The 14,791-nt window shown below is 45.2% G+C and overlaps 1 protein-coding gene across 1 annotated transcript in view; it reads left to right on the top strand.

The window, feature by feature from the left end:
• Positions 1-543: 543 nt before the first annotated feature.
• LOC134884649 (leukemia inhibitory factor receptor-like) overlaps positions 544-14,791 on the top strand; it is a 39,382-nt gene continuing 25,134 nt past the window's right edge. The window contains exons 1-5 of the mRNA XM_063913007.1: positions 544-568; positions 680-759; positions 3,680-3,887; positions 5,351-5,512; positions 7,545-7,664. Coding sequence (XP_063769077.1) covers positions 544-568; positions 680-759; positions 3,680-3,887; positions 5,351-5,512; positions 7,545-7,664 — 595 coding nt within the window. The remainder of the gene's footprint in view (positions 569-679; positions 760-3,679; positions 3,888-5,350; positions 5,513-7,544; positions 7,665-14,791) is intronic.

Genomic DNA, 14,791 nt, shown 5'->3' with positions numbered 1-14,791 from the left:
ATCTTTGCTATGAAGATAGTATTTTTACTCACGGCTTTTTCATCGCTCCGGCGATCGTAATGTGATTGACAGGAAATGGGTGTTACTGGGCGGAAACACAGCGTTTTATGGGCGTGTGGCTGAAAACGCTACCGTTTCCGGAAAAAACGCAGGAGTGGCCGGAGAAACGGGGGAGTGGTTGGCCGAACGCTGGGTGTGTTTGTGACGTCAAACCAGGAACGACAAGCACTGAACTGATCGCACAGGCAGAGTAAGTCTGAAGCTACTCTGAAACTGCTAAGTAGTTTGTAATCGCAATATTGCGAATACATCGGTCGCAATTTTAAGATGCTAAGATACACTCCCAGTAGGCGTAGGCTTAGCGTGTGTAACTCTGCTAAATTCGCCTTGCGACCGATCAACTCGGAATGAGGGCCCTGGTTTTGCCCAACTGCTAAAAACTTTCCTGCTGCGATCAACTTGGAATTACCCCCATGGTTTTGCCCAACTGCTAACAAAATTGCTGCTGCGATCAACTCGGAATGACCATCCGTCTGAACTAGGATGACCATAAAGCAGCATAGACCAGGTGACTGCTGGAACATGGCTGGATGTAACAGCTTCATGCCTTTCTCACTGCTTGATACACTGGGATCAACCCCATATTTCCTAATCTCTGTGATTTATTCATCTATTTCAGAATTAACTGGAGCACCCAATATTTTTGTTACCACTAAGAGATTATCTCCTGGCAAGCAGCGAGTTACTATTGAGTGGAAGGTACATTCCCTTTAATGTCTGTGTAGGAGGGGTAGGTGTTGCTGTGAGGTTCAGCTTGCTTATAGTGAAACTGGTATTTATTTCCACCAGCCTATAGAGTATTTACTTAACGCTAAATAAAGACCCTTGTGACTCTTTAACGTTTGTTTGGTGTTTTCATCCAAAGATACAACTTTAATATATGTACTGATGTGCACAGTTACATTCAGACCAGTGGCAAGTGCATCGCAGGATGTAGTTACAGGCAGTCAGGATACCGATGCAGGAATCCCGACCACGGACAATGGCCCTCATTCTGAGTTGTTCGCTCGCTAGCTACTTTTAGCAGAAATGCAAACACAAAGCCGCCGCCCTCTGGGAGTGTATATTAGCATAGCAGAATTGCTAACGAAAGATTAGCAATTGCTAACGAAAGATTAGCAATTCTGCTAATATTAGCAGAATTGCTAACGAAAGTAATTTCCTTGCAGTTTCTGAGTAGCTCCAGACCTACTCCTAGATTGCGATCACCTCAGTCCGTTTAGTTCCTGGTTTGACGTCACAAACACGCCCAGCGTCCGACCAGCCACTCCTCCGTTTCTCCAGCCACTCCTGCGTTTTTACCTGGCACGCCTGCGTTTTTTTAGCACACTCCCTGAAAACGGACAGTTTCCGCCCAGAAACACCCACTTCCTGTCAATCAGCAGAGCGATTGAAAAGCTTCGTTCACCTGTGAGTAAAAAAGCATAGTTTTGTGTAAGTTTGCTTAGCGCGTGCGCCCTGAGATGCATACGCATGCGCAGAACTGCCGGATTTTAGCCTATTAGCAATTCTGCTAAAATCAGCAGCGAGCGAACAACTCGGAATGAGGGCCAATGCCGCCAGATGGAATCCTGGCTAACAGGGGCTATTCCCACTCGTGGGTGTCCATGACACCCGGAGGTTAAAGTGAGCCGGAACGGGGTGGAACTGCGTTCTGTCACTTCCAATTGGAGACTGAACGCAGTTCCGCCTCACCTAACCAGGAATGTGAGCCCGGATCCACATGGGGATGCCGGGCGCCCACTGAGGTTGTGTTACCAGAGGGCACCGGCTCCTTCCCCTCAGCGGCTTCCGTCTCTGTGCAGCGCTGTGGGAGAGACATCATGACGTCTCTCCCGTAGTTCCGAGGAGCGGGCGCCAGGCGGAGGGCAGGAGCGGGGCTGGTGAGTATTGTGTGTGGGTTTTTTTGTGTGTGTGAAGTGGTGCTAATAGGGGGCAGCTCTACTAGGGGGCATCTATACTGGTGGCATAACTACAGGGGGCATCTGTACTGGGGGCATCTGTACTGGGGACATCACTATAGGGGGCATCTGTACTGGGGCATATCTACAGGGGGCATCTGTACTGGGGGCAATACTACATGGGGCATTACCACTGGGGGCTGACCATATGTACTATGCGCACTACCACTACAGTGGGCATTGCATAAGGGGCACTACTACTGAGGGCATTGTATAAGGGTTGCTACTGCTGTGATCATTATGTGTATTTGGCATACTACTACTGTGGGCTTTGTGTGTAAGGGGCATTAATGTGTGTCCTAGCATAAGATTGTGCTACCGTGCGCCAACATTTGAATTGGGGACACTATTGGGTGACCACGCCCCTTTCTTGTTTGAGCCCACGCCCCTATTTTGCAGTGCACGCAATACCTTTAGAACTTGGTCACTGGGGGGGGGAAAGGTGAGTTCCACCAACTCTCCAGGACCACTTTAAGCACTGGTGACACCCACAGAGTGGGAATAGAACCTGTGACAAGTGCACCGAGCCACTGAGCTGGCAGTGTGGCGAGTGCAATCCTGCAAGGGGCTTCGTTACGCACGCCCCCCACTGGAGGCATTCTAGTGCCCGGGATCCCGGCCACCGGCATCCCATACCCAACACGTGCACGCAGCTCACAGCTTCCCACTGTCACACTTGTGACACGAGCCTGCCCTGGCACGGCTTTGTCAGAGCATAATCCACCTTCCCCACTCACCGCAGTATTTCCCCAACACTGCTGGATGCCACTTTCACAGGGAACATGTTTGTGCATGTATCTTCCTTTGCAAAATACATTAAAATCCTACAGAAAAATGACAGCACAGTGTGAATAAACAACAAATATAGTCTGGAAATAAAACAGAGACAGAGCCTAAACGTAATAGTTTGAAAGAGATTAATTAGGGCTCTATGTACTATGCCTTGGAGAGAGATAAAGTGGAAGGACACAAAGTACCAGCCAATGAGCTTCTAACTGCCATGTCACAGGCTCTGTTTGAAAACTACAAGAGCTGATTGGCTGGTACTTTATCTCTCTCCAAGGCTTAGTACATAGACTCCTAAGAGAGAAACTACTTGAAGGTGCGTGAATTCAGAAACATTATAAAAAAAGCTGTTCAATAAAGAGAGGGAGAAGATAAAGGGAAAAAAAGAAATGGGGAAGACCGCCAGGGAAGGGGGGGGGGGGGGGGACACCGAGTGAGAGAAAGAGTCGGGGAAACTGACCCTGTCTCCTCCCGCAGCCTGATTGACAGGGCACTGTGACTGGGGTCGCAGTGACATTACAGCATGTGCGCACTGCAGCTCCGGCACATGCACTGACTGGGGCCTGCATGGGGCGGAATCACCCTCTTAGTTATCATTTAACTAGAAAAAAGAAATCCATTAACTTATTTCATCTACATTTTGTTTTAATCTTACGGAACAAACAGACATCTGTACTAAATATTTTTCAAAATAATTTCATAGAATCTTTGTAAAAGGAAATTTGTTAAATACCTTTGTAAATGGGCAGGGATGTCATTTTTTTCAGTAACAGTAGTTTGAGAACAGTCACCCAGGCAAATACGCAAGCCAGGCAATGTGTGTTATACAGCAGCTCACTTATAATGACTGTTTGTTCTTGTTGTTCCTGCAGTATATCAAACATGACTATGTGGATGGATACTTGGTAACAATTCAGAGACTGCCAAGTGGCTGCAATTACAATATCACCTTAACGACAACAAACACATCGTTACACATCGATCTTTCTGTGGCTTTCTTCAATGTCTTCCTAAGTGCTTACAATAAAGCAGGGAGCTCCGCCTTAGTCAGCTCTGTGGTCCATCCTTTATCTATGGCAGGTGATAGATCACATTTATTATTATTATTAGCAACGTTTGAAAGATATTAATAGACATAACAGACCACTTTTATTTGATAGTGAGTAAAAAATTCTACACAAAAAGTTGACTTGTACCTTATGGTTTCATATCTTTTGAGCTATTTCCCCCATCATTAGATTATAGGGTCTATACCAGGCATGTCCAATCTGCGGCCCTCCAGCTGTTGTGAAACTACATATCCCAGCATGCCCTGACACAGTTTTGCTGTCAGAGAATGCTAAAGCTGTGTCAGGGCATGCTGGGATGTGTAGTTTCTCAACAGCTGGAGGGCCACAGTTTTGACATGCCTGGTCTATATCCTCCATAATTAGACTATGGGGTATATTTAATAAGGCTAACAAACATAGAAAAAACGGTTTCCATATAGTTTAGGAAACTTTAAGTACAGTTCCTATCCATACCCCTTTCTGACCGCCAGCTATAAACACTGGTTGTTGGCACATGAACACGCATAACCCGTGTTCATGTGCGGTCTGAAAGGTGGCAGGGTTGAAATACCGGGTCGAGCGACCCGGTATTCTAACTCAGTTAGCGAGCAGGGTTGAACACGTGCTCAACTCGGCTCGCTGTGCGATGTTAATGGGAGCAGGTCGATGTGACCCATTTCCCGTTCACTGTGTGTGGACGGGCGGCGCTTGGAAATCATGTGATCTCCAAGTGCCACCCCCGCCAAGTCACCCACCCCTGGGAGCTCCCATGTCAGGCTCCCGGGTGCGACCCACCTGAGGCGGTCTGATAGGGGTATTAACAAGTGCCTAACACGGTAGTTACCAAGAGATATCAGCTTTATGCGAAGTAATGCAGTCCCTATTATCAGGGCTGGATTAAGGCTGGTGGGGTCCCTCACTACTAAAATTGCTGGCGTCACACACACGCATGGAGCAGCAGGCTGCAGCTGGGATATCACTCACGGAGCAGCATGTGGGACAGCGCGCCTGGGCACACAGTCACTGTCTCGCAAGATTTCCCTTCACTATCCTGTGAGACTGATTATCCACAGCTGAGCTACCGAGGAGTCCTCCGATTGAACAACACAGTGTGTGGTGTGGGGGCCCCCGGGACGGCCGCTGCTGTTGCCCCTCCCTTAATCCAGCCCTGCCTATTATTTGTAATGGGGACTGCGGCCTGGGCAAAGCTTAGCTTTTCCGAGCATGGCCCCAACCTAAGACGCCACAATGGGGACAGCTGTTAGCTAGGATAGCTTCTTTCAGGTTTGCCATCCTGGCAATTAAACTTAGATAAGTAGCTCTGTGAAATTGGAGCTAAAATGCTAATTTATATGTAATCAGTTCATAAACCCAATCAATAATAAATAGACCCCTAAATAAAACAATAGACCCACATTTGCAACGATTAGACAAATTAGTGGCTACTGAAATAAAATGTTATGCATATTTTTGTGTTACTCTGCATTCCAACAGATTTCCCTGGACAGATATTTGCTACACATACAAACAGCACCATTTTCCTGACATGGAGACCATTATTCCAATGCGACTTTGTTGTAATCAATTGGGGCACTAGCTACTTAGCAATGGAGTCAAAAACAGTGATGGACAGAATTGCCAACTATTCAATCCCAGGTAGCTTTTATTGTATTCCGCTGTACTGGATAGCAGCCTGTCTAGATTGTATTAGAACGGCAAAATACTTCAGTTAATTAAATTCACAGAGGAAATTACCTGTGCACAATTCCGGCATTGGTACAAACAGGGGCTGGCTGGCAACATTTAGCCTGAGGGGCAAGTCCAGAGCACTGGCCCATAAGTAATGGCGCCATCTTAAATGTAGGTTTTTTTGTTTAAAAAATATTTATTAATAAAAAAAAATTAAGCCTGGTGTAGATTATCCCAAAAATACTTTATTATAAATTTGTCAGTGTGGCCGCGGCTTCAGCAGAGCTGTGGAGTGCAGGGGTGGCCAACCAGTCAGTGGCAAAGAGCCAGAAAATATCTGTAGTCAAGAGTAAGAGCCATATCATGCGCGCACCAAAGGAGCGCAAGCAAAAATGGGGGCGTGGCATAGTTGTCACAAAGCCACACCCCATTTTTATGCGCTCACCTTTCAGTGTTACGTTTGTAGGAGTATGACCTTGTGTCATAACCCCATTTTTAGTCATGTTGTACAGTGCCATATACAAATAAAGCCCCTGTACAGTGCCACATACATACAAAAACACCAAAAACTGGGTGCCCCCACAGTGCCAGATACATATATTCCTCCACAGTGCCAGATACATAATGTATATGCCCCCAGTGCCAGATACATATATGTCCCCACAGTGCCAGATACATATATTCCTCCACAGTGCCAGATACATATGTCACCATAACGCCAGATATGCCCCCACTGCCAGAAACACATCTCCCCAGTGTAAGATACACATGTCCCCCCAGTGCCAGATATGCCCCCAGTGCCAGATACACCTCCCCCCAGTGTAAGATACACATGTCCCCACACTGCGCCCCCCCCACCAAGTTTTGCTCACCGTCGCGCTGCTGCTCTGCTCAGTCTGCTGCTTGTGAGGGGAGGAGAGCGCAGCGTGCGCCTCTCCTGCCCCTCAGTCTCCACTGACTCTCTCTAATTAGGCGCCGGTCTGTGAGCCAATCAGGGTTCGCAGACCGGCAGCTAAGACTCCTGATTGGCTGCCGGTCCGCGAGCTCTGATAGGCTCACGGGCCGGCGCCGGGCACTGCAGATTAGGGCAGCGGGAGCCGCATGCGGAGATAGAAAGAGCCGCGCGTGGCTCAAGAGCCGCGGGTTGGCCACCGCTGGTGTAGTGGAAGGTGGTGGCCGGCCCGTGACCCTTGTCAGTAGCTTGGCCCGGGGGCACATGGCACCCTGCCCCCGGACCAGCCCGCCTCTGGGTACAAAGCACTTGTTTTATAGCAATGAATTGATTTAGCCCAGTATCAGGATTCTGAACATGCAGTATCAGGCAGCTTGTTTCCCAATCTCTGCGTACACCTTCAGGTATTCCATAGAGGTAGCTTAAGTCAGTATAACATTTGAATGGATTAATAGATACAAGAAACAGAAGGGCTAGTTAGTAAATATTTCCCTAGGTACTTGGTAAACATTCATGTACAGCAAGTCAGGGCAACGAGGTGAGATCATCATCTCAGGTGGCACAGGTGTTCACAGTACTCACCCCTGAAAGGAATGGCCGGTGACGGGAGTGATGTGGAGGGCAGGAATACAAGACCTTAATAAAATAAATTGTGTATATGTTAGTGGGTACTTGGAGAATGGTTAGAGCCATAGGCGACTACTGTACATGATAAGAAAAAGCTTGAGTAATTCATGTTACACTGTGTTCCTCCTGACAGCTTATTGATGTCTTCAATGTGTGCTATGATATCATAAACCTCCATCTTACAACAATGGCTGAACTCTAGGCCCACTAACAAATGGAAATCTTGTTTTTCATATCCATATTTCTACCTCCCACTGACCGGCCGGACAGTAGCTGGCAGCTCCATGCTGCCCCATCCACATAGATGTATAGGTGCCGGCCTCTAACTTTAGTACCTTTAAAAGTTCATTATGAGAGTAAAAACAATGTAGGTCTGTTCTAAACGTTGATTGTTCTGGTTTATCCTTTGGAAACATGCAGGACCATTTCACAGGATGGAGCGTTACAGGATAATGTTATACATCTATGACTCGTGTCAATGTCAGGATTCCAGAAAGGAAACAACCTTTGGCATCACCTCTATTTATCCAGAAGAAGGAGGTATGTGTGTGTGTGTGGTGATCACCATATAGTCAGATATGAAGCAGAACTCTTGCCTTAGTATGTACAAAAAATATTGAACTTCATAAGACATGTCAAAGTCAGAAAAATGTCTCAATGCACGTTGCCATATTTGCACCGCACACTGGTCCGCGCTGCGCGTGCGTACGCTCTCCCGTGGAAGCGCATACCCGCAATAGCGTGCACACGCAGGCGCGGTATGCGTATTTACGGTAGAGTTTATGTGGTCGTAGCGTGCGACTCATTCGTTACATATTTTCACAATTAATGTAGTTTATAGATCATGGTCCCTTTGATAGATTCTGAAAGTTTGGTTAAAATACAATGTCCCAGAGCTGAGGAATCCCTCTTTATATCGTACGAAGGGTCTAACAGGAATCATACAGCAGTGTTTGGTACCCATCGGAAGAGTATTTAATTAGCAATATTCCGGTGTTGGTTTGGAGCGTATTAATCGCTCGTGCGAATAGTTATGGACATAAGAAGTTTATGTCCATTTCTATTATTTACACATACTCAGGTATGCGGCGGGAAACCCAGTTTCCGACCCACCTGAGCTGTTGGAAATCGTCACAGCCCACCTGTATGAATCACCCTATGACCTTTTGTTATGATGCAGGGCCGAATTCCTTCGGCCAATGGACAATGGGATTGTAGGACCAGGAGATTGCATTGTGTGTGGGGCATAAATAGGCAGGCCGACCACATCCAGCTCTCACTCTCTCATCAACGGTTATCTGCTGATAGCCGGGAGCTGGATATCGAGGCGCAGGCGATCATACCCTTTGTGCGTAAGTTTCTCTCCGTAATCATTGTCTTTCTGTGAGCCAATTTCTCTCCATCTCTCTCTCTCTCTCTCTCTCTCTCTCCTCTTTTCTCTTATATCTCTCATTGTATTAGATAGTATTGTATTGTATTGCATTTAGGTCAGTGTAGTATCGTCTTTTTGTATTTATTGTTTAGTTCTGTGGTTAGGAAGTCTCTGTTATATTGTAGTGTATCATTTGTACTGTTATCCCCTTTTACAAGTATATTAGATATAATACAGTTAATAGGCTTTGGAACCTAAACCAGTATCTGTGCATTTTCTATAGTGTTAAGTGTTCACTTGAGCGTCGGTGACGCTCAAGCAGCTTTGTAGATAGTCAGGTTACACAAGGTTGCACTTACACCCTGTACTCACATTAAGGTATTCTGTGTATTTCATTGGTATAAGGTTTTAACATAAAGGTATAGTGTTGTAAGCGTCTGCATCGCTGGTGACCTCCTCGTGGTCTCGAGCGTAAGCTACGCTACAGCGAATCATTCCCCTAGACATAGCCAATAACGTGTCCTGTGATCACTGGGCCGTGAGCGAACGTGACGCTTGAGCGTCTCGCCTACGGCTGAGCGATCGCTACGCCAATAGCGTACCATTACGGTACTTCTTAAGTAAACAGCGTACAGTGTTCTTAGCTTCATAAAGGGTTGTTTATACGACAAGGAATTTAGCATTGTCAATTGGGGACTCGTCCTATACTTCTCACATCTGCACTAGGTAGATCAGCAGACATTATCCCCCAGCAAAGGGTGGGAGGTTGTCTCGCAGTTGCTGGCGGGATAAGCGTCTGCTTCGCTTAGACAAAGAGTGCTGAAGGAACCCGGTAACCGGAAGTAAGAACAAAACGCTTGTGTCTTTTTAAAACTGCTTATTTTTCTTTTGTCTTGCGTACGCATACATACCTGCATTTCTTTTCACTTGTGTATTTCATTTTTCGTATATCACTATTCCTGTTTGCCAAATTTTATAGTTGATAGAAAGTGCTAAAAGGAGATTTGCTGTTATTTCATAGTAGAGGTAATAGTTAAAGTATAGAACAACACACGGCTTGTCTGGAAAACAAGGCAGTCAGTGTGGATTGCGGTAGATGATCAGGGATCATTTACATTGATAAAAATATATTGTGTTACGGTGGATCTTTGCATTGCGTACACGTGTCTATAACAAAGACTAGCGTACGCAATCCAAAAGGCAGACGCACGCAGCGTACATTACGCAACGTAGCGTCTGGTTACGCCCACGTAGCTCGTCACGAAAAGTTGAAATAGCGCAAAGGCGATAATTAACGCACAGCGGTAGATAACGCGACGCGGTAAATAACGCAAATCTATTTTTGAAAAAATCTGAAATTTAGTTTAACAGATCCTGCTCCAAATTGGTAACACTGCTGGCCTGAAGAAAAAATTTCTGCGCAGAAATAGATATAGAAACAAAGTGTACATGTGTTGAGTGAGTGTGTTTTGTATACAAAAGTTTATATAACTTTAAGGTGGAACCAAAAGGAAAGCCGGGTACTCGTCAAGGGACATACGTGTAAGTGACATATACGGTGGCTAGGGAGGCATCCCTGGTTAAATAATATTTGAGCATTAGAGTATAGCGGACCATAAGGTAACAAGACCAGGAGGTCATAAGGTAACAGACCAGGAGGTCATAAGGTAACAGACCAGGAGGTCATAAGCTAACAGGTAAGATAGACAAAGAGGTCCGCTATAAAAGTCCAGTGGCACAACGCCTGGGGTGTTGGTGCAGAACCCATATAGGCCATACAAGCTCTTGCTGAAGGAATCGCGGCCGGAAACATCGATTCCATTGATCTTTCAGTACATGACAAGTAGTGCTCGTGTACTGAACGATTGGACCGCACGTAATTGTGTGCAGTAGTTAGTAATCTGACCTAATACCATTAGAGTAAAGTGGTCACAAACGCTATTTGTACACTCTGACGTGATTTGTGTAATTTTTTATTTTTAAAAGGGAAGTTCGCTGGTCACTCGGGAACTATCCAACAACCGATACTTGCTGGGGACTGGTAGGTCCAGCACGCCCCAGTAAATAAAGGTTCACAGGGGCCCTGGGTTGGGTACCGCAGCTCTGGTTACAGTGATTGCAGTACTGGCCAACGTGGGCGAGAAGTAAGTGGGGTACTTGATAAACCACCACCGCCGGCCTGCCCAAGGACATCTTGGTTTGTTTGTAAGGGTTCGCTGAAAACCTTGAGATAAAGATCCAAGGAGGAATAAGCAACGCCTGCAGATTATGGGGGCCATTTGTTCCGGTAGGGGGCGATCAACCTCGGTTCGGGTTGATTCAGAGAACCGACCAGTTGGGTCGGCACGATATGTAATGTGTGAAAAATACGGTAGTCACACAGAGGTTTTATGTGATGAATGGGAGAGAATGACTGTACAAGACAGGGACAAATTCCCAAGAATAGGTAGCTCCAGTCCAGAAGTGTTACAAAATTTAAGGAGGAGGATATGTCTCATTGACCCAACAAAGAGACAAAGTAAATATTATGATTATTTACAGTTATGGCAACAGGAAAGTGAATTACAAAAAGAGTCTATTGACTTTTCTGACTCTTATCTTGAGGGGAGAGAAATGGCAGCAGGAGAGGAGTTGATTGCGGAGAGAAAAGCACAAAAGTGGAACAATAAAAATGCTCTTAGCAACTGTAGTATAGATAATAAGAATAAGTGTAATGAATGTAACAATGATTATTGTAATACTGTTGAATGTACAACTATTAACCCATGCAAGTCGCACCCCATGTTAAACTTTCCTCAGGAATACAAACAAGAAAGTGAGCCCAGAACGATGTCGGCACCTCTTCCAGAAGCCATCCTACAAGACATCCAGGTGGACACGACCAAATTGGTAAAGGCAATAATCAAACCCCCTAACGGAGGGTCAGGTGAGGTCGTGTCCACAGGTACGTACAATGTTTTATATCACGCACAAACAAATGTACCCCATATTGTAAGACCAAAACAAGATGATGTAACTGAGCTCGATCTGGCCAGGGTGATCTCAGTCCCCAATGGGAAGACTGACGATCAGGGAATCATTCCCGTCAAGGACAGTGCAATGCGCTGCCTCTTGTCCCGGACCGAATTGAGATCAATTATGTCTGAATTTCCTGATCCTAGGAAAAATCTAGCCAAATGTCAAAGGTTTATTAAAGAACTAGGAAACGCCACAGAACCCACCAACAAAGAGTGGCGGACAGTGCTGAGGGCATGTTTGCCCTCCAGGGTTGACCCTGAAAAATTCATTGCTGATTGTAAATTAAACACGGAGGTACCTTGTATGGAGGAACACAATCAAGAATCACATAGGCAGGAAAGGTGATCATACGACTGATGGTAAGCCTGAGGAAACGGTTAATAAAGTGGGAGGTCATTCACTGAAGACACAGGAATGACCAGGTTAAACGTTGTAAATGTATTTGTGAAAAATGTTTTTTTTTCTCTCTCTCTTTCTCCCTCCCCATCTCTGACGATCATTGATAGAATTCACACATTGCATATCCACTTGGTCCTTGCAGAAGTCTACCAAACCCCAGCATGACCTCCGCCACAATGTATTTCTGGCCAGATACAGACAGTGGAGTAATGCAGGTGCTGGTGGGGAGGGACTGCTCAAGGAGACCATTAGACACGTAGATATGACAGCCTGATAATCTGACAATGTTTTTCTAATGCTAACAATGTTTTCTTAATGTTGACAATGTTTAAAAATGTTCTGTTTCTCTTTTCTCATTGGTGGTTATTGTCGGGTTATGTAATGTATATATGCACATGAATTGTTCTCTATCTCTTTTGTTTTTTTATTTTCTCTCTCTCCTCACTCATGTTTCCATGATTTAAAGATGGTATGTCACCCCTAAGTGTTAACCAATGGTAATGCCAGATTTTTGCTCCTTACAGAAAGATCGTCGGTTAGGAAGGAATATTGCATCACCAGAATGATCGTTTTTGAAGACTGAGAGACAACACCTTTGAGAGGACAGCAGAACAAGAAGAACAACAAGACGAGAGAACTTATTATCGTAACGAGTTCTCTCCCCCTCAAACTGATTTTCTTATACCCCATTTACAAATTTCTTCTTTTCTCCTCCTGTAAGATGGACTTGCCCCAAGAGACTGTGATATGGATTTTTCCCGTTAACCATGATGTTGACCAGAGCAGTCTGTTTCGGTGAGAGTACCAGTGAGGTCGAGAAAGGATCCAGAAAGGTCCTGATGACTGAGACGGAGGTGTAAATTTCCAATAGCAACCCAATCACCAAGCAAAGGCGAGTACCGGGCACGATCTAACAACCATGTTATTTGTAAACAACTGTGAAGGAATGTTAGTTCAAAAAGAAAGTTGTATCTGTAGGCTCTGTAACAAAGAAATGCCAATCTAGTTTTAATATCCATATGGACCGGCATCCATTGAGTGACTATCACTCCTTAGTGGGTAACGTATTAAACAAGACCGATTGTTGGGTATGCTCTCAAGTACCTCAGGGTCACAGCAAATCAGGGCTAGTACCATTTCCTTTAACGTTAGGGGAGGTACTTGAGCTAAGGGGTGGGAGACCGGTGGACCGGAGGTTTAATATCTCCAGCCCTCCTAGTTTGAAGCTCCACCAATACCATGTGGATAGGTCCCTCATATGTTTTAACATCTCCAATCCCAGAAAACCGGGAAATTGGGAAGTGTCATGGAGCAACCTTACCATGACCTTTTCACACAGAGCAGATAGAATGCCTACAGATACAGAGCTCGTACGCCACATAGCCAGTAGAGGAAAATCTTTCCGGTATCGATATACCTTAGGAAATAGGATTACTAGAGTTGGAGAGGTATCACCAGGATACTGTGCACATATCGTACAAACTGATACGTGCCTTAAACAGATGGAAGAATTAGGGTCAGGAGATTTCACCTGGAAGGTTTGTAACATGGTCATGTCCTTCTCCGTCCCTTATGTTCTCCCCGATGACGCATATTTCATATGCGGGAGAAAGGCGTACAAGTGGCTTGCCCCAAACTCTGAAGGATTGTGTTATATTGGAAAAGTATTGCCTGAAGTGATGACTGTTACACATGACAAAATGAAGGACATACACCGTGGTGCCCAAGCTCCTTATACTCACACTCATTACGAGCACCGAGTTAAAAGACAACTGTCAGAAAGGTTAGAGCATCCGGCCTCTGATCTTATCCATGAATCCACCGGGATTCAGGTTCTGGTAGCGTTAGATTTCACTCGCACCGCTCGAGGTGTGATGAATTATAGATACATTTCCGCACTCGCCAATTTGTTAGATAATATCACTGAAATGTATGATGACACGTTTAGATACACTGGAAGAGAACTTCAAGCTTACAAAACAGAACTAGTTCAGCATAGGATGGTTCTTAATTACCTTACAGCAGTAACAGGCGGATATTGTGTTACATTGGCAACACAGTACGGCATAAAGTGTTGCACGTATATCACAAATAGCACCGAGGATCCGGCAGAGGTCATAGACCAAAAGATGGACGATATTCTGCAATTAAAGTGGGAATTTCGTCGAAAACACAATCTCACCCTTGCTGCTGTAGGTAATGAGCTGACTAGTTGGGTGTCATGGTTGAACCCGCGAAATTGGTTCTCCGGTTTAGGAGACTGGGCTCAAGGAGTCATAATGGATGTTGGAAAGTTTCTACTATGTATCTTGGGTGTCGTTATATCGATTGGATTGATATTTAGATGCGGGCAGGCTTTAATGAGGTGCAAACAAAGTACAAAAGTGATGAGCTTGAGGAGTGAGGAAACCGTAATTAACCTGGATTTGATTTATGACCCAATGATAGAAACCAGAATGTGATGAAAATGCGATTATACGGTCCGTTTCTTTCACCTGTTTTTCTGCTTTTCTCCAAGATACAAAGACCCCCTTGGACGAGGAAGCTGACGAGACGAGATGTATACAGACAACGGATTGACCAAAGAAGAAGATTTGACAACTTTAAATATGGACACTTGATGAACTTTGCCATGGATCCCCAGTTTCCCTAGTACTTTTAAACTCACGCTAGCCCAACATTTTTTGTAAATCTGATGGCTCAGACAAAGCTATTTGCTCATGCCCAAGGAGCAATACAGCGCAAAGAAGACGACTCTCAACAGATACCGAAAACAACTTCGACGACAGATGTACATTTCCCTGACATAGAATATCATTGCATTTTTCGTAAGTGTTCTTTATCTTCATCTCTGCAACCCCCAGGTAACGACACACAT

Source organism: Pseudophryne corroboree, chromosome 1, assembly GCF_028390025.1.
Source record: "Pseudophryne corroboree isolate aPseCor3 chromosome 1, aPseCor3.hap2, whole genome shotgun sequence".
Taxonomy (NCBI): domain Eukaryota; kingdom Metazoa; phylum Chordata; class Amphibia; order Anura; family Myobatrachidae; genus Pseudophryne; species Pseudophryne corroboree.
The sequence above is the reverse complement of the archived record's forward strand: the minus strand, read 5'-3'. Positions and strand labels throughout refer to the sequence as shown.